The following is a 27,685-nucleotide window of genomic DNA, read 5'->3' on the forward strand; positions in this document are numbered from 1 at the left end:
TACATTGGAGGTGGTTAGGTGGGTGGTTGGGTTGGGGTGGGGGTGGGGGGGGGGTAACTGTACACTCTTTTGAGCAGCAGTGTGGTGATACAGTATGTTCCAGCTTCATGCCATCCAGACAAACGTTGACTTTCGACTGACTCGGTCGAAATCCCCATCCTCATCCTCCCTATCCCAAACATGAATGCATCACCTTTTATCTACTGCACCCTCTTGCTCACTCCGTTTTTGTTTCTCTCTGCCCCCTGCAGGCCAAACTGAAGAAGCACATCCAGAATCCAAGTGCATCTGAACTGGTCCATTTCCTCTTTGGACCTTTGGAGCTGGTGAGACACTGACAGACCTTGTTGTGCTGAAAGTGTGTTTGACGCCAAACCATATCAGTAGTATATACATGTATGGCCGGGACAGGATTACAGGAGGTGCCATTGGGATAAACTACACAGTGAATTCCTGAATAATAATCATCAACAATATCCATTCCATGTTTGGCTAAATACCCCCTCTGTAAACCTGTGGACATAGTACATACTGTAATATTACTGTTTTCAGTATTCACAAAAGTGTGTCATTCACTGGGCCTTTGGAAATGGACAGAAGGTGAATGGTTAGTGTTTTCACGGTCCACATCACAAACATGCCTTCAATAGTCTCACCGGCACCACGCCCCAAACTCACCCGCTGCCCTTGGCCCCAGACTGACGTGATGAGGCGTTCAGTTCCACAGCAGGTGCGACGAGGTTACGTAACGCCAGGCACATTTACCACACGCCACGGTGCTCGGCCACGCCTGGATACCGGCTGAATAGAGACCTAGCGCTATGACTGGCACAGCTGATACGGTGCTATCGAGGAGCCTCATGACACATCGGTTTGGCTTGATAAGGTTGAGATAAAGTACGACCACATGTATTAAAAGTTAACCCATATGAAGCATACATCCATTTACATTTACATTTAGTCATTTAGCTGACGCTTTTATCCAAAGCGACTTACAAGTTCTGTACGACAGGTCATCAGGAAGGGTACAACTCTATCAGCTGAGTAACAATATTCATCAAAGTGTTGCGTGTTACAGTGTAGGTTAGTTTATTAGGACAAGTGCATGACAGTAAGGTTAGTTAGGGTTAATTTTTTATTATTATTTCAGATAATGGTTGAAGAAGTGCGTCTTTAGTCGACGGCGAACGATTGGACGGGTTTCGGCTGTCCTAACTGGGGTGGGTAGTTCATTCCACCATTGTGGGGCAAGGACTGAGAATAGGCGGCTTCTCTTTGATGACCCTCCCGGAGCTTGGATAGGAGTAGGTCTGAGGCGGCCAGAAGATGCAGAGCGTAGGGGTCTTGAGGGTGTGTAGTTAGAGACCATTGACCGGAGGTAGGCGGGAGCGGTTCCCTTTGCCGCACGGTATGCCAGGTCGAGGGCCTTGAAGCGGATTCGTGCAGCAATGGGGAGCCAGTGCAGGTCCCTAAGAAGTGGGGTGACATGGGCCGACTTCAGTAGGTTTGAGATCAGGCAGGCCGCTGCGTTTTGAATGAGTTGAAGAGGCTTGGTGGCAGTGGCGAGCAGTGCGTTGCAGTAGTCGAGGCGGGAGATGACTGTTGATTGGACGACATCCGTCAGTCCTCTCACAGAAAGCATAATAGTACTGTATGTTTAATTTATGATCATATCTTTTATTTCACTCAAACTACTATGCCTACATTTCTTAATAGACCTACATTTTTGTGAGGATACATGCACGCATTTTCACGTTGTGGAAAGGCCGACGTTGCAAGGGATGCAGCGCCCTGGCCTAGTGACTCCCGGAGGCTTACAGTAGCTTAATTTAAAGATTTGGTACAATGAAAATCTTGTTGCATTTTCGCAACATGCACTGTCACAACAGGGTATGTTGAGGTATGTGAATAATTACCCAAAATGTTAGAACTGTTGTTGTTGTAAAACATTTTTGACTAAAGCCCTTTGATCTCTGTCCCCCTTGATATCAACTAAATCGAGCCATTTCAGATATCCAATCTACTTCCTTTGAAATAGTGCATCATATATACCGGTTACTGGGCAACTAGGTGGTGCAGTGGGCAAGGCGCTCACCACCAATGCAGGAGACGCTGGGTTCGAGCCCAGCTCTCCGCATTGCTATCAGCTTGGCTGCTCGTTCATACTAATACAATTGGCAGTATTCGGGGGAGGGAAGCTGATGGGTGGGGATCGGACGTTGTGGACAGCGACTCCTACATGTCGGTTGGTGCGCCTGCGCAGCAGAATCAGGAAGCGACGGGGGGCGGCGTGCCCTCCAAACGCAGACCCCCGACGCTGAGAGATCACGCTGTGCAGGTGAAAAGATGCGACTGCTACTTCCTCGAGTACCGGAGGGGACACGTGATGTAAGGCTTAGTCCACATTGCAGCCGGCTTGTGGGAGGCATGGCCTAACAGCGTTTGAGACAGGGGAGGGTAGAATTGGATGATACGAAATTGGGGTGGGAGAAAAACAGAAAATGGGAGAAAAAGTAGATAAAAAAAATATATATATACGGGTTACGCTGATTGGCCCATCAGTTAGTCTGTCAGTTGTCAGTAGTTGTAAAGGATATCAGCTAGCTAGTCCACAAACAAGAAATGTAAATTTTTGTACATTTTACCTAAACATCCACAGCAACTGTGACAATTAATTTATCACCTGCTAGCACAGTTAACCAATGTTCATTTCCCATAGCAACCGATCACACTGGACTCATGGATTTGTTTACATTTGAAAGCTTCATGTATTATGATACTAAATCCTTTCAATGAACAGAAGGCCACGCCCCCTCAACATACAACATATTGTTGGCTGTGCTCTGAGAGGGTGCACTAAAATACTTCAAACGATACATCTAAAGCGGAATAAATTATACTCATGACATTAACGTTCCACAATAAGCAATTTATGACCGAATGAAAACATCATTGTACTGGATCTTTAGAACTGTGAACTGTGGAACCTACTTCCAAATATACTTCCAATACGTATATTCAAGTATGTGTGTGACCTTGTGTACAGGTGCTGCAGAGCTGTGGCAGTCCAGATCTACCGCGCTCGGTCATCTCTCCCCACCTGTCCAAAGACGCTGTGGACTTCCTGAGAGGACACCTGGCTCCTAAAGAGATGACCATCTTTGAGCTGCTGGGAGATGGTTGGACCAGACCCAGGTACATACAGTATATACTGTATACTGTACACCACTACTATTGTTCATGGAAATATTACTATGTAATAAAACTATAATATTAATTTCCCCCCCAAATCGCTATCAGCTCTATCTTTAATCTTTCAAAATGCTCAGTTGCTATCGCTATCAGCTCTATCTTTAATTTTTCAAAATGTTCAGTTGCTATTGCATGCACTCATCTGTGTTTCACTATACACATGAGTGCATGCTTACCAACTGTCAGTCTGCAACACTACTATCACCGACATCTAAGAAGGGAGATCCCCCCTTGAATGGCCCTTCTAAGGTGTCTCTCCTCCACACTGCCTGTGGTGCATTTTTCCCTATTGTTAGGTTTTAGTGAGTTTTTCCTTACCTTCGTGTGGGGTATGTCTGGGAGTGTTTGCATTGCATTCATTTATTTGCACTTATTTTAAATTTGTTGGACCTTATGGTGTTCTTGTTTTGTTCTTGACTTATTGTTATGTTTCTTCTTGACTTGTTTAAAGAAGACGCGTCCGGCCCATGGGGACATTAACGTGTGTTGTCGGGCCTTACAAATACATTTGATTTGATTTGATTTTGAAATGCACCGATAATGCTATAGAAATACCATTACTATAGTGAATCACTATAGAAACATAGCATTTAGCATGGTAAAACCACAGGAATACTAGTGAATCACTATAGAAATATAGCATTTAGCATGGTAAAACCACAGGAATACTAGTGATTACATTTATATACTATTCCACTACAGAGATACTATGGTGAATCACTACATTGTTTAATTCAATTTTATTTCAAATTAAACTCGAAAGGCAACTGAGGTTTCCCTAATTTACAGTAACGTTGAGTGTACAATACATACAGAAATGAGCAAAGAAAAGCATATAAAATCATAACAATAAGACAACAAGACGGGCAAGGATAACAAATCAACTAAAACACGTGCAACTTGATTGACAAAAGTTGGAGATCAAGGTTTTAAACTCAGAGGGGAGAATCTCTAGCGTTAAGGACTGCTGGAGTTCATTCCACGAGCGAGAGGGGCATCATAGTGAAATGCACGTTTCTGTAGTAAATCTATATAGTATGTGTAGAAGAAACACAGGACTACTATAAATCAGTATTTCTGTGGTAAACCCTTTCACTACCACACTACAGAAGGTTAACATTTCACTACCACACTACATACTGGTAGTGAAAGGGTTAACCCTTTGTCGTGTGGCAGTGAAACCTTCTGTATTGTCGCAGTGAAAGGGTTAACCATTTGGTGGTAGTGTGGTAGTGAAAGGGTTAAAAAGAAACAAAGGAATACTATAGGTTTTTCTATAGTTAATTTTCGTAGGTAGCCAATTTGATTGGTAGCAATGTGTTCGAGCCCTGCCTGCTGTCTGTGTTTTTTACGCCGTCTGTCTGGTGTCTGTCCCAATGCAGAGCGGACTGGCCCAGGGACCAGTGTGCCCCTCCTTACTACCCAAAGTTCCGTAACGGCTGGGAGCCGCCGGTGGAGCTCTTCAGACTGTCGCCGTGGGAGACGGAGGGGCCGACAGGGCCTTTGTCCCCCAGCAGCTCCGAATACAGGAAGCACCCAGATGAGGTATCTATTGTTTTTACAAGACATGTCAGTGTAGTCGTTTCAGGTCTCACCCACTATTCTTTGAGAAGGTCACCGTCCTCACGACTATTGAATGCGCTGAGGTGCCAGAGGACAGAAGAAGGTCCGGTTCACACTTAGGTCCATGCAAGTTTCTTTAATAAATCACGTGCCAAGCTTGATTCATCAGGGGCAGCCTACATAATGAACTAGATCCACATATAATTGTCAATGCAATCAGCTGTGTAGACTACACTTGTGCTGTGTTACTCTTGCTCACATGGGAAGTGTAGTCCAACAGATACTTAGTGTGTAGTCCTCTCCATTCTCCAGATGCACACAAACAAATACGCCGACTGGATGAGACACAAGAGGATGTATAATCTGCATCACAAGTGTGAACATTCAACACGCATGCAAAGAGATGACAAACAATCAGAAAATAGAAATTCAGAATGGGATTTCTGTTCTCAAAAATAAAGAGTTGCTCAACATGACAAACATACAGTATATAAATTGGCATAGCTAGGAACAGAATGACTATCCATACTTGTACCTTCGACCTGATCACATATGAAAGCACTTAGTGGACACAGATCCTCTGGTCAATCTTGTACTGTAGGTAATATTCAATTGCTACAATACCTCTCCCGTGGGAAATATGGTCTCTCACTAGGCAGGGAGCTTTTGAACATTTAATTTAATATAGTAATCCACAACGTTGGACAATGGCTCCAATAATGACTCATTACTAGCAACTATAGGTCCACACTTGGGTTTATTCAAACCTTTATGAATTCTGGGGAGCATATAAAAAAAACTTCAATGTCCCAGGTGACATCACTGGTAGCCATATTCAAACTAATTTACTCTCAATAATTGTCAAACTAGAGTTTTTGGATGTATGTGAGATTATGTGCAAAATAAATCAGCATTGTTTTTGGTGTAGTGCCCCTTTAACACATTGACCGCCAGCAGCAGGGGGCGCTGATCCCCCTTCAGCGCCAGGTCTTTATTCAATGGATATAGTTTTAGACTGCGACATTTGCGAGTGCTTAAAATTAGGGATGTCCGATATTATCGGCCTACCGATATCGGCATTAAAATGTGATATCGGAAAATATCGGTATCGGTTAAAAAAAATATATATATATATATTTTTTTACATTTCTATAACCTTTATTTACCCAGGCAAGCAAGTAAGAACAAATTCTGATTTTATTTATTGTCAAAAGTATGCATAATGTTGTGTTAATTCCACAACAAGAGATATGTAATGTTAATTACCTGAAATTATTCCATTTTGGGGGGGGGGGGGGGAAACCCTGCATATATTGGTATCGGTTGATATCGGTATCGGAAATTAAGAGTTGGTATAGGTAAAAAAGCCAATATCGAGCATCCCTACTTAAAATATATCTTATATTATAGCTATGGGTCTAATACACCCGTCGATTGTCAGTGAGTTGCTTCCAGTCAACATGCACAAAACAGATTGTTTTCTCATCCGTACATTTCCGTTTTATACTGTTAAATCCTGAGTAATTCCAGGAGAAGACGAGAAAAAGGCATTTTAGTGTAATCCAGTCATCACGTTGTAATTTTTTGGCTGATTATCTAATCATCCTGAAATCAACGCTAGATTATCATTATTATTATCTCCTTGTGCATACATGAAATGGCGCTGTGTGACTGGCCTGTGTGACTGGCCTGTGTGACTGGTTTGATTGATTGATTGAAAACTTTATTAACAGATTGCAGAATGGGTACAATACAGTACAGCTCAATACACACAATTGTTAAGGTGATGCAGACCAGAGAAAGACTTTCGTCTTGTTTACATCAGGGTCCCCCATTTTCAATTCATCAGGACATATATGACATACATGACATACAGATAGACAGTACTGCTACATCTATACATTTATGACCAGATTTGCAAATACAGTACTGTTTGTGATACAAAAAGAGTCCAGAAAAGAGAGTATATACATTTGACGTAAAAGCTGTACATTGGAGGAGGTTGGGTAGGTGGGGTGGGGTTGGGGGGGGGGGGGGGGGGGGGGGACACTGTACACAAGCAAAACTGTACATTGGAATATTGACAAAACCATGCTTAGTCATTTACTGTACATTGGAGGGGGTTGGGTTAGGACATTTACAGGGGCCAGTTTCGAATTGCAGTCTCCCGTAGGTGTTCTTTGAGAGTGGTTTTGAAAGTGGGTAGTGATTCACATTCCTTTACAGCTTTGGGTAGGGCGTTCCACATTGATGTGGCATAATTGCGAAACGTATTTAGTCCCTTGTGTGAGCCGAATCTGGGTTTAACATGATTTGTGGAGCTCCCTCTGGTGTTGTGATCGTGGTATTCACTGACCTTTGGGAAGTATTTTGACATGTACATGGGTACCTTGGTCGTGTAGTAGTGTATCTTGTAGACCAGGCCCATTGCAAGTTGCTGTACTCTGTCGTCTACTCTAAGCCATCCTAGGTTGTCAAAGTAGGCAGGGGTGAGGTGGGTTCAAGCAGTAGTCTGACCAGTTTGTTTTGAGATGTTTGTAATTTTATTTTTAGCGCCTTTGAGGTGCTTTGGTACCATGAGGTGCAAGCATAGTCGTAGTACCCTTGAATGAGTGCTCCTGCCAGAGTCTTCAGGGTATTCTTGTTTACCAGAGAGGAGCTCCGGTACAAGAATCGAGTTTGTTGGTTGACTTTTTTTATTACATTGGATGCCATTTTGTCACAGGAAAGATTAGCCTCTAGGATAGAACCGAGGTAGGTAATTTCATCTTTCCTTGTGACAATATTGTCACCCACTGTAACTGAGAAGCCGTCGGTCTTGCTGAGTTTGTTATTTGAACCGAAGAGAATGGACTCTGTTTTGCCCATGTGTAATGATAGCGAGCATATGCAGATTTTGCCTAGTTCCGAGCTGAGGGTTTTTTCAACCTGTAACTTGTTCTTGTCAGAGACCAGCAGGGCTGAGTCATCCGCAAACAGGAACAAGTTGCAGTCACAAGCTGACGACATGTCATTTGCATAAATTAGGAACAGTAGCGGTCCTAGTGGAACACCACAGCTCACTGGGAGGAGGGGGGGGGGATAGGGTACCGTTTACCTCCACTATCTGTTCCCTCCCCTCAAGGTAGGATTGCATCCAGCTCACTGATAGACTATCAAAACCAATTGCTTTTAGCTTGTCAATCAAAATGGAGTGATTGACAGTGTCGAAGGCCTTTTGTAGGTCCAGCATGACCATGCCGCAGTATTTGCCCGCATCTACCTCTTGTTTGATGTGGTCGTTCAAATAGAGAAGGCATGTGTCAGTGGAGTGGGATGTTCTGAAGCCAGATGGGAATTCGTAGATTTGATTTTTTTTCCGCTAGGTACTTTTCGACCTGGGCCCTATTCCCCGTACCTGGTTCAACTAAGTCGATCAAGAGTCCCATTATCCAGATTCAATTAACCCGATGTTTGAATCCAGGATTTTCCTGTTCCTCGAACGCTGATTCAGTCTCGTTCATTTGAACCAGACTTGAGACTCAGGATAATTGCTAGCGGCCGCTTCAGCTGGAAAGACAGCAGATGTCGATAGCAGAAATCCTGATTTTCTAACGGCATTGATTGATTGATTGATTTAGAACTTTATTAACAGATTGCAGAATGGGTACAATACAGTACGGCTCAATAGCCTCGCCGACAAGTTAAATGCATAATCTATAGGCTAATTTTAAGTCCCTCATTACCCCAATCAATCAGATTATATTTCTTTAAATGTGCCTGCTGGCAGTAGGTTTATGGATTGAATAATCAAATGAGATCTTGCTAGCGAAAATAATTAGTTCAACTATTTCAGAATAAGGATACGGCTCTCTTATCCATTTATGGATGTATGGTGGATGTTTTATTTGTCTGGCACCGTGGTCTGATGGTTTGTACTTATGTCTTTCACGTGGACGACCCGCGTTCGAATCCCCGTCTTTTCTAATTTATTTTCTTCTTTTTGCAATGTAAATACTCCAATTTGGTGCACTTTGAGAGCTATATAAAGAATGACATCCTCAATGCATGTAGATTTATAATATTTTAACTTAAAACTAGGCTACTTTTGCGTATATTCATTAATATTATATTCCAAAAAAAGTATATTGGAAACGCGGGGTCTCAAACTAGGGTCGTCCGCTTGACAGGAGTGAGCACTAGCCGTTGCACCACTGTGCCAGACGGGATATATCCATTGTGTATCCATCAATACAAGAGTCACGTGTTTCGAATACTTTTCTTTTGAATGAAGTTTTATCTCTTTATTCTCAAATGCATTAATGTGACGTCAACGGCTCATTCAATTGCTCAAATCCGTCAAACAGCGCATCTCATTCTCATCAGACATTTTAATCCCAGTTACAATATCACAATAACGTGTGAGTGATGATACAATTCAACAATCCTCAGATTCCTCGTAATTCATAATCCACAAAAACCACAATCCACGCATAGACACTTCAATTTTATGCTTGAATGAAACACAATCCGGGCGCTCCGTTAAGCAAATCTACAGTGGAGAATATATGAAACTAATCAGAGCCAAACGGCCGATAGGTTTCATTCATTAAAAATATCCCCGCGGGATTCACATTTGCAATGCGCCGTTATTAAAATAACCACATGCAGCGTGTATCGCGACTCCGAGCGCCGTATATAACGTGCATTATTTTATTTAGGACAAAGTAAATCTATAGGCTGAATATGATTTATTATCAGCATTTAGTTCTATTATTATACATTTCAAAAGCCCCCTCTAGGAAAATGAAGCACAAAAACATAATTCAGAATGGTATAATGGGATCTAGACTATGAGAAATATTTCAGGAAGCGAGCTGGCATTTCTTTGCGAGGGCGTGGCTATGGTTCATCCAGCTAACTGAACTTAAGCCTGCTCCGGACCAGGTTCAAACTTTCTGATCTACCATGGTGATTTAGAAAATCCGACTTCGGGGAACAGAAAGGTCCGGCTTAAGTCAAGCTATGCTGGAAATTATCCGGCTAACTCAGTTAGCCAGGTACGGGGAACGGGGCCCTGTTCGTAGACTATTTTTTCCATGACCATCACACTGGCCTGTGTGATTGTCCTGTGTGACTGTCGTGTGTGACTGGCCTGTGTGACTGACTGGCCTGTGTGACTGACTGGCCTGTGTGACTGGCCTGTGTCCTCTGTCCCCTCCGTTTCTTCCTTGGTTTCTTTGGGAGTTTTATTTACACTGATGTCTTTAAGCTTTGGGTCGATGGGTACTCTGGTAGGAATCAGTGTCACAGTCAGTAGAGGTTTTATTTGATTTTATTCATCCTTTATTTATCCAGGAAGGTCCCATTGATATACAAGACCTCTTCCTCCAGGGATTCCTGGGCCCCGTTCCTTGTACCTCGTTCAACTAAGTCGATCAAAAGTCCCATTATCCAGCTTAAATTAACTCAATGATTGAAGTCAGGCTATCTCGGTTTCTCGAAGGCTCATTCGGGCTCAAACAATCTTGTTAATTCGAACCAGACTTCAGTAATCAGGATAATTGCGCGTCCCCGTTTTACCTCAGAATGGGAGGCGTCGATCGCCGAAATCCTGATTTTCTAACGGAATAATGGCAACTCCAGTCAAAGCAAGAGCGTCTTTTTTCAACACTGACGAGCAGGAGATGATAATGAACGCTTATGAGGAATATAAGACCATAATCATGGCAAAATCAAACACCGCCACCGCTGCGAGAGCAAGACAAGAAGCATGGCAAAATATCGCAGACAAGTTAAATGCGTGTTGGGCAAATGTATATTATTTATTATTTCAACTCTTTCAAAATAAGTAGATACAAACAAGCCCAAAGAGTATCTAATTGATATGAATTAATAGATACTTATGAGGATATCTGTACTGTATGCGCTTAGGTATCATGTACTATAAAAATACATGGTTCCCAAAGTTTTCAAGGCGCGACCCCCGAAATAACGGTGTCAGAGAGCAGCGAACCCCACTATTATAGGAGGTGGTTGAAACATTATCAAGTATCAACCATTATCTTTTTTTTTTTTTCACTTTTTCTCCTTATTTTTCAATTTTTCTCCCATCCCAATTTCGCTGTTTCCAATTCTCCCCTCCCCTGTCTTGAACGTTGCTCGCATATGCCCCCCACAGGTCGGTCGTAGGGAGGATAGAAGCCTTGCATCACATGTCCCCTCCGGTACACGAGGAGGCAGCCTGTCACATCTTTTCACCTGCCAGCGCGGACTCTCATTGGCGAGGTGTAACGTGTGGGAGGCTCACACTACCCCCGCTATTTCCTGTCTCTGCTGTGCAGGCGTCCCCCAACCGACCTGTAGGAGCGCTGTCCACAACGTCCAGATTACCACCCATCGACTTCCACCCGCTAACTCTGCCAATTGAGCCAGTATGACGGCCGGCCCAAGCCGGAGGCAACGCCGACAGCCGGATTTGAACCCGGTGTATCTTGCGTTGGTGACGAACGCAATATCCGCTGCGCCACCCAGCCGCCCAAGTATCAACCATTATCTGAAATGAAAATAAATAAATAATAATCTAACCCTAAAAATAAATAAATAATAATCTAACCAAAGAAACCCTCCCCAACAGGTCTCAATGACTACAGACCGGTGGCACTCACCTCTGTGGCCATGAAATGTTTTGAGAGGCTGGTCAAGGATCACATTTGTGCCTCCCTCCCCAGTGATATGGACCCTATGCAATTTGCATACAGGCCAAACAGGTCCACTGATGATGCAGTCTCCCAAGTACTGCACAGCACCCTCTCTCACCTAGACCACCAGAAGGGGGGCTATGACTGTTGTTCATTGACTACAGCTCAGCGTTCAACACCATAGTCCCCACCAGACTGGTGAACAAGCTGATCGAGCTGGGTCTGAGCTCCGCTCTGAGCGCCTGGATACTGGACTTTCCGAGCGAAAGGTCCCAGGCGGTCAGGGTGGGGGGCCAGACCTCCAACACCATCACCCTGAGCATCGGGTCCCCCCAGGGCTGTGTTCTGAGCCCCCTGCTGTACTCACTATACACACATGACTGTGTGGCCAAGTTCAGCTCCAACTCCATAGTGAAGTTTGCGGACGACACAGTGGTGGTGGGGCTGATCTCGGACAACGACGAGAAGGCCTACCGGGAGGAGGTTGAGGTACTGGAACGCTGGTGCCAGGACAACAGCCTGCTTCTGAACATTGGTAAAACCAAGGAGCTGATCGTGGATTTTAGGAGGAGACAGCAGGAGACACACACACCACTGAGGATAAACGGGGCTACCGTGGACAGGGTGAGCAGCTTCAAGTACCTGGGGGTCCACATCTCAGAGGACCTGACATGGACAACACACATAGACTCAGTCGTAAAAAAGGCGAAGCAGCGCCTCTACCACCTGAGACAGTTAAGGAAGTTCAGAGTATCTGGGAAGATACTCCAGTCCTTCTACTCCGGAGCTGTAGAGAGCATCTTGACTGGAAACATCACTGCCTGGTATGGAAACAGCACGGCACAGGACAAGAAGGCCCTACAGAGAGTGGTGCGCTCAGCCGAGTGTACCACGGGTATTGCACTACCAACCCTGCAGGTCCTATACAACAAGAGGTGCAAATCCAGAGCCTGCAGGATAATGAAAGACCCTCACCACCCCAACAACAGCCTGTTCATGCTGCTGCGGTCAGGCAAACGCCTGCAGACACCAGTAACTAGGACAGAGAGACTTCGGCTCAGCTTCTTCCCCCAGGCCATCAGAGCCTTGAACACTGAACTCTCCACGCACAAGCACACATGAGCACACACACAACACACACACTGTACACGCTCACACACTAGCAGCCACTTTAACATGAGCACACACACACTCATGCTGCACACACTCACACTTATGGTCACTTTACAGAAGGAAAGGTCACTTTAAGAATAGGATAGTATAGCTTGAGATTGTAAAATATAGCATTGTATAGCAGTGTACATAAAGACCCAGTGCCTCATCCGTAGCTAACAGTGTATTGCACTACCACAGGACCTAGCATGTCCTACCATGCTCTGTAAATAACTCATGTACAGATACCGATATGCCCTTGTTATTGCACAATGTCGTTCTATTGGATTCTTATTATATATTACTATTGTAATTAATTATGCACATCGTTGCGGGCAAGACCCCCCGCATTTCATTGTATACTTGTATGCCGTGACAAATAAAACTCTTGTATCTTGTTATCCGCCTCAGTAACATTAGCTGCCTCGCCGGATGCCTCTTTCTCCTCGTCTCTCTTTTGCTCAAAATAAAAAGGAATGGGCTTCATGGCTGGCTGAATCTTTAGCGTTGTCTGATTCTGAATGTATAACTTGGTGACTTTCTGTTCCAGCGCGTACTGTGTTTATCGTTTAATTTCTCTCGTGAAACCAGCCGCGTCACAGCAGGAAACTCTACTGTGATTGGACGTTTATGCGCCTTGTGGAATGTGGGACTTGTAGTTTCTGAACTATTAACAGCGGAGCTTGTAATCTTCACTCACACACTGCGAGTAAATGATTTTTCCGGTTCGCACACACACATATTATTAGGGGCAAATACGAGTGAAATGCTCGCACTGTAGAGCATATATATAATTATATATATAATTAGTAAACTGTTGGGGGCTTTTCTTGCCCCCCTTAACTGATTTTCGAGGGCATTTGGTAAATTTTCGAGTGCATTTTGCCCCAAGCCCCCGTTAATTTCGAACCCTGAATCAGGTTTGAATCTGTTTTGGACATCATCCATAAATGCATTGAATTGATTAACCTTTGGTATATAGTCATGTTCATCACCCTCTTTTTCATCATCAGACATTTTAATCCCAGTTACAATATCACAATAACGTGTGACAGTGATACAATTCAACAATCCACAGATTCAGATTCCTCGTAATTCACATCCACAATTCACGCGCAAAGATGTTTCAATTTATGCTTGAATGAAACACAATCCGGGCACTCCGGTTAAGCAAATACATCCACAGCGGAGAATATGAAACGAATCAGAGCCAAACGCCCGATAGGCCTTTTTCAATAATCTCGGATCCAATTCATTCATTAAAAATATCCCAGCGGGATTCACACTTGCAATGCTCCGTTATTAAAATAACCACATAGTGTTTGTCGCATGCGCCGTATAGCTATGACGTGCATTATTTAGGACAAAGTAAATCCATAGGCTGAATATGATTTATTATCAGCATTTTAGGAAAAAATTGGGGAGTAAATGAGTTTGAATATGGCTACCAGTGATGTCACCTGGGACATTGAATCCTTGTGTTGTGTTAATTACAGTATTCAAAGGAGGGAGTGCTTCTAAGGTAATGGCATTTAAATTTTTTTGATCTATTTTTTGTTCTCGCTCTTTTTTCCGTATTTTTTCTCCCATCCCAATTTAGTCGTTATGCCAATTCCCTTCCTGGTCGTTGCGCGCATTGCCCCTACTGTCAGCCTAGGGAGGGTGATGACTATCACATGCCTCCTCCGATACATGTGGAGTCAGCCAGCCGCTTCTTTTCACCTGACAGCGAGGACTCTCACTGGGGGAATGTAACGTGTGGGAGGATCACACTATCTCCCCCAGATCCTTTCCCTGCTGAACAGGCGCCCCGACCGACCAGTAGGAGTCGCTGTTTACAACGACCAGGACACATACCCCACCGGCTTCCCACCCGCTAACACTGCCAATTGTGTTTGTATGGACGACTGAGCAAGCCGGAGGTACCGGAGGTACTGACAGCTGGATTTGATCCCAGAGTCTCTGCGGTGGTAGGCGAGTGCTTAGTCCACTGCGCTACCCAGCCTCCAGGTAATGGCATTTTGTAGCTCATTCCATACCCAAGGAGCATACAAGGAGAAAGCAGTTTTACCAAACTCTGTGCTCAGCCTGGGGACATATATATATATATTCTTTTGGATCTTTTCCCCCCTCCTTTTTCCTCCGTTTTTCTCCCATCCCAATGTTAGTCGTTATGCCAATTCCCAATCCCCTCCCTGGTCGCTGCGCACCTACCCCCTACGGTCGGTCTGGGAGAGTGGAGGCTATCACATGCTTCCTCCGACACATGTGTAGCCAATCAACCGCTTCTTTTCACCTGGCAGCGCGGACTCTCACTGAGAGGGTGTAACGTGTGGAAGGATCACACTACCCCCCTTAGATCCTTTCCTCGCTGAGCAGGCGCCCCGACCGAACTGTAGGAGTCGCTGTTTACAATGACCAGGACCCACCCACCAGCTTTCCCACCCCTAACACTGCCAATTGTGTTAGTATGAACGACCAGCCAAGCTGGTAGCAATGTCGAGAGCTGGGCTCGAACCCAGCATCTCCTGCACTAGTGGCGAGCGCCTTGCCCACTGCGTCACTTAGCCGCCCAGCCTGGGGACATTTAAAATAATCAGAGTAGTAGATCTTGTGCTATAGTTGCTGGTATAATAAGATAAAATGCTGGATATATAAGTAGGTAGTTTACCTAACAGTGTCTTGACTAAATATATCAACATGTGTGTTTTTCTCCTCTGCTATAAAGTGCAGGGGTGAATGTGTTTTTCTCCTCTGGTATAAAGTGCAGGGGTGAGTTTTCTGCACTTGTTTCAAAACAAGATGGGTTTGAATGTTGTTCTGACATGATCATCATGTTATAATGTGTAGTTTTTGTGAGATCTTGTTTTAAATTAGAATTTTTTTAATTAATATTTTCTCGTTATTTGTCATTTCCTCGCACCTTGTGGATGCGGATTATACATCCTCTTGTGTCCCGTCCAGTCGATGTATTTGTTTGTGTCTGAAGGGGTTGTACTTTGTAAGGATGGGCTTGTAAGGTGTATTTTGTGCAGATGTCTTGTTGGAATATGTTGTCACTTGAACTTCCTATGTTGTCACTTCCTGTTTGATTTGTATAAGTTGGTCAAATACCCTTCATGCTTCATTGGAAGCCATTTCTGAAGAAGGTGTGTTCACACCAAAATTATTTCAGGCTGCCAATCAATTAGAAAAAACTGGAGTGCGTGCCTGGACTTGTCTCCCTATTTTCTATGTATAGTATCAGAGGTTACAGCACAGTGTCAAGTCAAGTAAGGTGAGCACGTTCTACTACTCTTTTCATTTGTTTGTGTGCATCTGGAGAATGGTGAGGACTACACACTAAGCATCTGTTGGACTACACTTCCCATGTGAGCAAGAGTAACACAGCACAGTTGTAGTCTACACAGCTGATTGCATTGACAACTATGTGGATCTAGTTCATAGACCTCTCACAGGGGACATATTTTCCGGCTGCTCCTGAGTCTCCAGGATCTCCTGCAGCTAACGTAAAATGAATGGACTATTAATAGATGGCTCCTAGCTTCGTCTGTGGTTCACGCAGCTTCATTCCCATAGGCAAGGGGAAAAAGCAACCGGGGCTCGTCATAATGACGTGAGCGTGTAAGAGGTTTGTCGTGTGGCCTGTTTTACCCTGATGAAGGTCTTGTGGCCGAGATATTAGATTAGATTAGATTCAAATGTACTGTCATTATACAGCACAAGTACAGTACAACTAAAAGAGGTTTGGCATCCAACCAGAGTGCAAACATAACAGTAAAGTGCAATAGAAATATACAATCTACAGGTGATTAAACTGGATATAAAATATATAAATGAGTACTACTGAGTAATAGTGAGTCAGATGTGTGTACAGAGTTGTAGTATTATTATGTACAGTGATACAGGTATAAATATGGTAGTAGTCATACTGGCCAGCAGCATAACTAGTAAGAGGATATGTACAGATATACATAGTGTCTACAGATGTGTAAAAAGGATTATATGCAGGTATGTACAGACAGATGTGGATAGAAAGCTTGGCACTTGATTTATTAAAGGTCTATGAATTGATGAGTAGCCTGTATTGCTACTCTAGCCTGGAAAACTAGTAAAACTAGTGTTTCGCTTTTACTTGAATTTGAGGTTTGCGTGGTGTTATGGGTTAAGACTGAGTGTAGTATACTGTACACATAGAAGCCTTTGTACAGTTTAAAAAAAATATGTGGTCATCAGTGTCAAAACACAGTTTGTTTTTCCCCTGAGTCATTATTGGATTTGGGAATATGGGGTTTTCATGAATGTAACCTCTTTGTTTAGTGTTTAGAACCTCCAGCCTCTTTATGCTTTTACCATGTTCTCTTTTTTCAGTTTTATGGAACTCATTCCTCAAGTTCATCAAATGGGTAAGTTATATACAGTGTATATACTCTGTGTGTGTGTGTGTGTGTGTGTGTGTGTGTGTGTGTGTGTGTGTGTGTGTGTGTGTGTGTGTGTGTGTGTGTGTGTGTGTGTGTGTGTGTGTGTGTGTGTGTGTGTGTGTTTGTGTGTGTGTGTGCATGTGTTCGTGTGTGTATAATACACTTTGTCATCTATGTCAAGTTGTTTCCGCTTTGATGCTATATTGAATAGCACCTTAAATAGTCCTGACACGGGAATTGAGTTGTGAATGTTGTGTTTTGACAGGTCTTACAATGGGATGGCTTCATCTCGCAAGTATGCCAAGATTCGCTACCACTTTGTAGCCCGCAATGCCAACGAGCTGTCAGTACTGCAAGATGAAGTACTAGAGGTACGGCTGGGAGGGAGGCTCATTACTGTCTACTGTCATCCATTTGACTCTGCATTAGAGAAAACATGTCATGGGTAGATGATTAGTTAGTGTTAATTGATCAACCGATCAGTGTAAATTGAATGGTAAATGGACTGCATTTTATAAAGTGCTTTACAACTTATGCCTCACATTCACCCATTCACTCAGATTCAGCTTTATTGTTCTTCTTCATATTCACATACAAAAAAGAGCAACATTCTTGGGTCTTGCCCCCTCAACCTACAGCATAGCAATAAAATACACAATAAAACAATACAATACACAAGAACACAATAAAAACCAGCATAATAGTGATCTAAGAGAAAGTGACATTGCTGAGTGTGATTGATATAAGTGCAACAGTAGAATATAATCAACGTAAAATACTTAAAGGGGACATGCATTGCTATTCCTAGCACTATTTGGGCAACTTTACACAATTCCTGTGAGTCTATGGAACACCTCTGTAAGGTTTTATTCAAAGAAATTCATTGTTTTATATTTCTAATCAAGTACTCAAAAGCCACATTTTTCTCACTTTGGATTTCAGTCTGTGTTGGCCTGGCTCCGCCCATAAGCACTTTGAGTGACAGTCATCCACACAGTCTGTGACTGGCAGACAGAGAGATAGAGAGAGACTGAGGGGGATACTAATTAATTTTGCCACAGGGGGGCATAATCCCACGGGACAATGCATTGGTAACTTGTTTGAAATGACAATATATACCTCTGTGATTATTATTGTACAGATCTGAATACGGGCATGCGCGTGGGAGCATGTGCAAAGATATTACAGTGATATATAGTGCTCCCGACTCGAGGGAGAGAGAGAGGGAGAGAGCGAGAGAGAGAGAGAGAGAGAGAGAGAGAGAGAGAGAGAGAGAGAGAGAGAGAGAGAGAGAGAGAGAGAGAGAGAGAGAGGGAGAGGTTCATACGGAGCCTGCATCGCGACTCGAAGCGCGCACACGCACACGCGGGCTCTCAGAGCGATCTCTCCTCTCTCTCTCTCTCCCTCCCTCCCTCTATATCTCTCTCTCCCTCTCTATCTCTCTCTCTCTCCCTCCCTCTGCCTCCTGTTTGAGGAAGTGTCGGGTTTCACTGTGCGCTATAGAGGGGGCGTTAGTTATGCAGATCAGTACCCTATTCACGTCAGGGAGCGGTTCCAATCAGAACAGCTTAGTTGAGTGAGGGAGGATCTCGTGAACTCGAGACTAGACTGATGAGTCAATATGATAATTAGAGACACAGACCCATTGATACTAACTCCTATTACTATAAAAACATGCTAAACACAGAAAAAGCCATTTATAATGCATGTCCCCTTTAAAATACTGAATACAATAGTTAAAATCTGAATTACTGGGCGGCTACGTGGCGTAGTGGGCAAGGCGCTCGCCACAAAATCTGGAGACGCTGGGCTTGCCTGTTCGAGCCCAGCGCTCCACATTTGCTTTCAGTTTAGCTGGTCGTCCATACTAATACACATTGGCCGTATTAGGGGGTGGGAAACTGATGGGTGGGGATCGGGCGTTGTGGACAGCGACTCCTACAGGTCGGTTGGTGCGCCTGCGCAGTAGAATCAGGAAGTGTCGGGGGCAGCGTGAGCCTCCCACACGTTACTCCTCGCCACTGAGAGATCGAGCTGCGCAGGTGAAAAGATGCGACTGCTGTTACCTCAAGTACCGGAGGGGACTTGTGCTATGTATGACTTAGTCCACATTGCAGCCGGCTTGTGGGAGGCAAGAAACAGCGTTCGTGACAGGGGAGGGTTGAATTGGATGATACGAAATTGGGATGGGAGAAAAAATATAGAAAATGGCAGAAAAAGTGGATAAAAAAAAAAAAATCTGAATTACTGAATAGTATTGATGAGCCTGATGGCTTGATGGTAGTATGAGTCCTTGAGCCTGCTGGACCTGGCTCTGAGGCTGCTGGACCTGGCTCTGAGGCTGCTGGACCTGGCGCTGACGCTGCGGTAACGCCTCCCGGAAGGCAACAGTTGGAACAAGGTGTTGTTGGGATGGCTGGGGTCTTGCTGCTGCACCGGCTGTTGTAGATGTCCTGTGTGCAGCACCATGCAAGGTGCCAACCGGCTCATTGGGAGTAGCTAGTGGTTAAAGGATCAATAGGTGGTTGTTGGTTTTAGGCAGAACTTTTTAAGAAATATTTTTAAACTTTAAACTGAATTGGACAACGCCCTTCCCAATCAGAACGCATCAGGATGCCTCCAAAGCCACACCCCACAACCACAAGGTAGCTAGCAGCAGGGCCCGTGAGCGGATCGGCGCGGGCGAGAAATCCGCTCTAGACGGCTTGTTCCGCTCCGCTAATCGATCATGTTGACCCCGCCCCCAAGTTGCTCACCGCTCACCTTGAATCGAGCACTCCCCGGTCCCCGCTCCACATCGCTCGGCAGATTATTATTTTTTTTTGGAGCATGATGTAAATTTGCTTGATTTTTACCAAACTACAACAGTCTACACCCCCTGGGCCCCTTAACAATTGTTTGTATTGAGCCGTATTGTAATTGTACCCATTCTGCAATGTTAAATAACGTTGTTTATAGCTCTACTAAGCGATGATAGCTAGCCTAGCCACAATGCTATGGTCGCTGCCATTAACGTTAGCATGTAAGCTAACGACAACAACAATGGCGTCATATACTTTTTCTAACAGGATGTGAGTGACGGTTCACCCTTCTCATTGGTTGAAAATGGCCTTCGTGTTTGTACATCGCCATCTGTTGCTTTGGCATTGTACTACATGTATATTACATCAGTGTTAAACCACTGTGAGCACGCCGGAGGCGAGAACATTTAAGGCAACCAACTTGTGTTCAGCTTTTCATTCAGCGTTTCTCTGATTGGCCACACGGCCACGTGACCGCGCTAGCACACGCCCTTATCTGCGCCCTGCCGCCGCTCTGTGTGTTGTTGCGCCGCAGAGAGTGACGCAGGTGCTCGTTGTGTTGTTGGTTAGCGTTAATGCCATATCGCCATATCAGCAGTGTTCGCGCGGTTGCTTAACGCCATAACTAACTAACTAACTAACTAACTAACTAACTAACTAACTAACTAACTAACTAACTAACTAACTAACTAACTAACTAACTAATTCAAGATGGACCCTGCCGCCAACGTGCAAGCTTTTGGCACGCCAACGTGCAAGCCAGCACAGAGCAATTACATTTTGGGAGGAATGCGTGTGTTGCAGCGTTGGGGATGTTTAAAAAATATCATTTAATATGTAATATAATATAATAATTTGTGCTTCACCTAAAAATCTGGTCAGCAGCCTCCACTGATGTAGCGTGATTCAAACCCCCTCAATGTGCAGTTTCTAGTTAAACAGTCAGCAGCCTCCACTGATGTACAGTGACGAGTGAATCTGGTAGTTGGTTTATGACGTTAAAAACGCGAAATAACATATAATGTTACAGCATACAGTTTCTAGTTAATCAGTCAGCAGCCTCCACTGATGTACAGTGACGCGTGAATCTGGTAGTTGTTTTATGACGTTACAAACGCGAAATAACATTATACATTATATAACGTTACAATGTACAGTTCCACTGATGTACAGTGACGAGACCTCTGCCGCTCATTATACATTATATAACGTTACAATGTACAGTTCCACTGATGTACAGTGACGAGACCTCTGCCGCTCGCAGGGACCTCTGCCGTGCTCGCGGCAAAAGGCACTGATGTACAGGAGACCTCTGCCGCTCGCAGGGACCTCTGCCGCGCTCGCGGCAAAAGGGGGCGGGCTGTCGTGGCCAATCAGAGAAAAGCTGAACACAAGTTGGTTGCCTTAAATGTTCACGCGGCCCGGAGTGGATTGGAGCGGAGGAGAACTCTCGCTGCGGACGTCGCGCCGACCCATTTTAAAACCCACTCCGTCGCTCACGTCAAAACCGCCCGCTCCGCTCCCCGCGCCGCTCACGCGCCGCGCCGCTCACATGGCCTGGCTAGCAGGCAGCTGTGTGTTAACATGCACAACTGTTAACTGTTACTTGGTCATTCGTTTGATTGGATGCCGTTGTTTTAGCTCCGTCCTTACCCCTTACTTTCATTTCGGTGTCGAAGGTTTTTATTATTATAATTTTTTGTACTATTGATTACTGTCGAGATGTAATAAGAAATCTAAAATGTTGCCAAAAATTGGTGGCCACCTATTTATTCTTTAAGTGTCTCATTCAAGAACACTTCGACACGCGGCCGGGAGGAGCCGGAATCAAACCGTGAACCTTTTGATCGCTCCATTTCCTGAGCCGCTGTCACCAGTGGTGTTTTTAAGGCTGTGATGCTCATTCTGATGATGTACCTTTTTTGTTGTTGTATGTTGTGTTATTTCTGGTCTTTATCCGCGGGCTACAACAAAAATGTCCCCTCTGATGTAATGGGGAGTTATTCTACTCCTATTCCATGAGACACTACTTAAGTCTGGTTAGTCCCGCAGAGTGAGATGAGACGTGTCTTGCAGGTGATCGAGGACGACAAACAGTGGTGGAAGCTGCGCAACCGCAGCGGTCAGGCAGGTTACGTCCCGTACAACATCCTGGACGTGGTGAAGCTGGAGGAGCCCCACGGCCTGGCAGAGCCCATCTATAGCCAGGTGAGACACCATACTACTGTTACTGTTGACCACGGCATGGCAGAGCCCATCTATAGCCAGGTGAGACACCATACTACTGTTACTGTTGACCAGGGCTGGCAGGCCCTATCTTGTTCTTTTTTATTTTATATATATATATATATATATATATATATATATTAAGGCTGTCAATCGATTAAAATATTTAATCTGATTAATCGCATGATTGTCCAACCTTAAACGGATCTTTTTCAAGTTTTAATACTCTTATAAACATGAGAGTCAACAAATGCTTGCTTTATGCAGCCAGTGATGCACAAAATAACTTAAAAGAAAATAATAATTTAAAACAAGGAATAAAGTGTGCATGAAATAATAGGGGAAAGAAAATGTTAGGAACTTGATACATTCACCCACACAAGGGCTGAGGACTCACACCCCCGCCCCCCCCTCTCTCTCACACACACCCACACTTTCCCAGCTCTCTTTCTCTCTTGCCCCTTCCTCATCTCTCTCACCCCTCTCTCTCTCTCTAACTATTCTGCTCTCATCCTAACTGTCCTGCTCTCATCCTAAATGTCCTGCTCTCATCCTAACTGTCCTCTTCTCATCCTAACTATCCTGCTCTCATCCCCTCTCTCTCTCTCTCTCTCTCTCTCTCTCTCTCTCTCTCTCTCTCTCTCTCTCTCTCTCTCTCTCTCTCTCTCTCTCTCTATCTCTCCCACACACACACACACACACACACACACTTTGAGTCAGAAACAAAAATAGTATCAATGAGAGTATCAAGTCTAGTATCTAGTAAAAAATAAAAAGTAATTTAATTTTTTAAGGTCCCATATTTTGCTTTATTTTTCACCATTTAGGCAATTTTACACAATTCCTGTAAGTCTATGGAACACATCTGTAAGGTTTTTTTCAATAAAATTCATTGTTATGTATTTTTAATCAAGTATTTTGGTGGACCACTTTCTGCCCTTCCAGACTCCAAGCTGTTTTTGGCTGGGCTCCGCCCATACTCGCAATGCGCTTTGATTGACAGTCACCCACCTGCACTAGCAGATACGAGAGAGAGAGAGAGCGAGACCCCAATCCCCCCGAGTCCCAATCCCTCCCACCTTTTCTAACGCGAAGCTGTTGTCTTCTCTGACTAGTGTGTGATTGGGTTGATTAGCGCGGGGGGAATGCTGGGATTTATAAGCACTATGCTGTCGAACACTTTTGAGGAAGTGCTGAGAGTGGAACAGCTGAAGGTCTCTGCTGTCGAAACCGCTTCCGCATTATTTCCACTCGCTGCTCATATAAACGTATCAGGAACTAAGGAAGTTCAAAGTGAGTCAGAAGATCCTTAAGAACTTCTACTCATGCACAATAGAGAACATCCTGACTGGCAATATCACCTCCTGGTTTTGGAATAGCACCGCACAAGATCGTAGCAGACTACAGAGAGTGGCCCGTTCAGCCGAACGCACAATTGGAGGGGGGCTTCCCACTCTCCAAGACATTTACAACAAGCGTTGCATGGGTAAGGCTAAGAGAATAATCAAAGACTCCAGCCACCCAAACAACTGCCTCTTTGAACTGCTGCGGTCAGGCAAGCGATACCGGAGTCTCATGGCAAGCACAGAGAGACTCAGAAGGAGCTTCTATCCCAGGCCATCAGGGCCCCGTTCCCCGTACCTGGATAACTGAGTTAGCCGGATAACTTTCTGTTAAGTCTGACTTAAGCCGGACTTTCCGGTTCCCCGTACCTGGATTGTCCAAATCACCATGACAACAGATCCAAAAGTTTGAGCCTGGTCGAAAGCAGAGTTTAAGTTCAAGTTAGCCGGATGAAGCACAGCCACGCCCCCGCAAAGAAAGTGACAGCTCGTTTCCTGAAATTATTCCCACAGTCTACGATCTGCATTATACCATTCTGAATTACGTTTTTGTGCTCCATTCTTCCAGAGGGGGCTTTTGAAATGTAAAATAGACCCAAAATGCTGATACTAAATTCACTTTGTCCTAAATAATGCACGTTATATATACCGTGGCGCTCGCTCGGTGCGATGTACACATTATGTGGTTATTTTAATTGTAACTGGGATTAAGATGTCTGATGAGATGCGCTGTTTGACGGATTTGAGAAATTGAATGAGCCGTTGACGTCACATTAATGAATGAGGATAAAGAGAGAAAACTTCATTCAAAATAAAGAATATTCTAAACACGGGTCTCTCGTTCATTAATGTATAAACAATGAATTTATCCCATCTGGCACAGTGGGGCAGCGGTAGTGCTCAATCCTGGCAACCCAGCGACCGGTGTTCGAATCCCCTTGTTTCCAATATAATTTTTTGGAATATAATATTAATGATTATACGCCAAAGTAGCCTAGTTGTAAGTTAAAATATTATAAATCTACATGCATTGAGGATGTCATTCTTTATATAGCTCTCAACGTGCACCAAATTGAATTATTCCTACATCGCAAAAAGAAGGAAAAGACTGGGTTTCGAACCCCGGTCGTCTGCGTGAAAGTCAAAAGAAGAACCCGTTAGACCACAGTGTAGATAAGTAAAAGATTGACCATACATCAATCAATGGGAAGAGAGCCGTATCGTTATTCTGTATAACAGTTCAACTAATTATTTTCGCTAGCAAGATCTCATTTGATTATTCAATCCAGCAGGCAAGTTTAAAGAAATATAATCTGATTGATTGAGGTAATGAGGGACTTAAAATTAGCCTATAGATAACGCATTTAACTTGTCGGCGAGGCGATTGAGCCGTACTGCAATATGTTAATAAAGTTCTAAATCAATTAATCAATCAATGCCGCTAGAGAATCAGGATCTCTGCCATCGATACGTGCTGGCTTTTCAACTGGAGCGGCCGCGCGCACTTATCCTGGGTCTCAAGTCTGGCTTGAGTTAACGAGACTGAATCCACCTTCGAGGAACAGGAAAATCCCGGCTTCAAACATCGGGTTAACTGAATCTGGATAATGACATCTTGATCGACTTAGTTGAACCAGGTACGGGGAACAGGGCCCAGGATGCTCAATGACAATAACACTATGTAACAAACCATCAAATACACTCACAGCACACACATCCACACGCACACACTCACTTTAAATAAACAACTCACTGCAGCACCCACTTTACCCACTTTAGACACTTTAACACACTTTATATTTATTGGTAAAGAGATTTGCACTACAACTCATACCTCATTACACCTTACCCTAAATTGTACCTCATCCCATTTCTGCATTGTACTGTATATTGTATTGTAACTCAGTTACTTTTTCTACTCGGCATTGTATATTGTATATATGTATATTGAACGCTTTTGTTTACGTACTTTTGACTTCTATTTTATACTTATTTTATACTCATCTATTTTTATCTAGCACACTCTCAGGAGCAAAACAGAAAGAAGCATTTTATATAAAAGTATTCTGTATTTTTGTATGACAACTAATAAAGAAACTTATACTTGTTTGTGGGCGGGCAGTGGCAGATCACGTCAGCGAGCGAGTTCATTCAGAATGGCTCGTTTCAGTGGGGGAGGTTCCTGCCTCAGCTGTACTGAAGAAACGGGACTGGGTAGAGATTTCACATCTAGTCAGTGTTGATACAACCCCACATTGCTAGAAAACAATGCAAACCACTGGAAAAGGCCATTTATAAGATAGGGGACCTTTAATATTAAAAAATAATAATTTAATCTTGCGTTAAATAAAATAGTGGCATTAACACTTTGCCACTTAACTCAGGTTTCGGTGCCATGCGTTGAGGACCAGAGCCACGAGTTAACTCGTGGCAAGTTGTTATTGTTTTATTCCATATTAATCACCGTATCAACATCCCCCATCGACTCTGCAGATCTACCCGCATCTGTGATTTCGGCAACATGCAATACCGGCCAGATCCTCTTAGGGGCGCCATCGCTCCACTGCAGTATCATTGAGGGCGAATGGGAAAAACATTTCTTTTACTGTCTATGGGCGTTTCATATGAGCCTGATCCCAAACAAAGGGCCCGCACCGTTGTTCACGTTTCGATTCGCAGATTTCAGCCTGGAATAATGGGATTTATGATCGGCCAATGGACATATCGATCTACCAGATGCCGATCGATAAGGGCGAAATGCTGCCGGCTATCACATGGGCTGACGGTAAGACATTATTAACCTAAATTATAGCCGGATTGGAGCTTGTTGTAAAACGCAAGCAATTGATCAGTGAATGTGGCTACTTGCACGGACACTCTATTGCTAATCAATAATACTAATCGGCGTCCCCCGCCGCCCCCATTTCATCCATAGATGCTCTGGATGATACGCATTTTGTTTTATTTCATTCGAATATATACAACAGAAATGCCGTTCGATATAACGTGAGTAGCCTTTAGCCTCATATCTAGCTTCCCAGAAAATATATGAGACGAAAAGTGCGATAAACCTTATATTCACGGCGCTATAAAATGACAACCAACCGATGGATTTTTTCTTTCTTTAAGCCATTATGAAGGCACGGTTTATGCACTCAAGTGACAATGAGAATGGACAGATAGCAATACTATAAAGTATAGATATAGCTGTACAAAGTCACATCGGTTTGTTTACAAAGCTTTGTCCTCCAGCCAATTATTAGACGGCGCCGGCCGGTCCTCAATGTGTTCAAAGAATTGTGCGTTAACGGGTTAATAACGCGTTAACTTTGACAGCCTTAATATATATATATTTTTTTCCCCTGTTATCCTTCGAGAGGCCCTTTTGTCCTGTTGCCAGGCCGTCATTGTAAATAAAGATTTGTTCTTAATTGACCTACCTGGTTAAATAAAAGGTTAAATAGAAATTGTGTTCTGGCACTAAAGCAAATATGTATCAAGCAAACTGAGACAAAAGACAAACCCTGACATGTTTCTTCTCACTGTCTGTCTGTCTGTCTGTCTGTCTGTCTGTCTGTCTGTCTGTCTGTCTGTCTGTCTGTCTGTCTGTCTGTCTGTCTGTCTGTCTGTCTGTCTGTCTGTCTGTCTGTCTGTCTGTCTGTCTGTCTGTCTGTCTGTCTGTCTGTCTGTCTGTCTGTCTGTCTGTCTGTCTGTCTGTCTGTCTGTCTGTCTGTCTTGTCTGTCTGTCTGTCTGTCTGTCTGTCTGTCTGTCTGTCTGTCTGTCTGTCTGTCTGTCTGTCTGTCTGTCTGTCTGTCTGTCTGTCTGTCTGTGTGTCTGTCTGTCTGTCTGTCTGTCTGTCTGTCTGTCTGTCTGTCTGTCTGTCTGTCTGTCTGTCTGTCTGTCTGTGTGTGTGTGTGTGTGTGTGTGTGTGTGTGTGTGTGTGTGTGTGTGTGTGTGTGTGTGTGTGTGTGTGTGTGTGTGCGTGCGTGCAACGCCAGCCTGCACAACCTTACAGAGGCACGCCACCCTCCAGCCCTGCAGGCCTCGGGGAGAGTTTTAACATGACTCGACATAAAGACAAAGGTACTGCAACGTATCTGTCATCAATAACATATCCATTCATCTATTTACACTTCCAAGCATTTAGTGTCTCCAGTAAATACAAAGAAGAGCAGAGGTTTAGTTAAAATGACTCTCATCCCTGTCCTGCTCTCATCCTAACTATCCTGCTCTCATCCTAAATGTC

The 27,685-nt window shown here is 44.0% G+C and overlaps 1 protein-coding gene across 4 annotated transcripts in view; it reads left to right on the plus strand.

Annotated features, from left to right (window-relative positions):
* Nucleotides 1-27,685, plus strand: part of eps8l2 (EPS8 signaling adaptor L2) — a 95,282-nt gene that overhangs the window by 61,196 nt on the left and 6,401 nt on the right. For all 4 annotated transcript variants that reach the window (XM_084335613.1, XM_084335614.1, XM_084335612.1 and 1 more), the window contains 7 exons: nucleotides 252-326; nucleotides 3,047-3,195; nucleotides 4,635-4,797; nucleotides 17,019-17,053; nucleotides 17,334-17,439; nucleotides 21,946-22,077; nucleotides 27,438-27,522. In XM_084335613.1, the coding sequence (XP_084191739.1) occupies nucleotides 252-326; nucleotides 3,047-3,195; nucleotides 4,635-4,797; nucleotides 17,019-17,053; nucleotides 17,334-17,439; nucleotides 21,946-22,077; nucleotides 27,438-27,522 (745 nt within the window). The remainder of the gene's footprint in view (nucleotides 1-251; nucleotides 327-3,046; nucleotides 3,196-4,634; nucleotides 4,798-17,018; nucleotides 17,054-17,333; nucleotides 17,440-21,945; nucleotides 22,078-27,437; nucleotides 27,523-27,685) is intronic.

Source organism: Notolepis coatsorum, assembly GCF_963971535.1.
Source record: "Notolepis coatsorum genome assembly, chromosome: 18".
NCBI classification, from domain to species: domain Eukaryota; kingdom Metazoa; phylum Chordata; class Actinopteri; order Aulopiformes; family Paralepididae; genus Notolepis; species Notolepis coatsorum.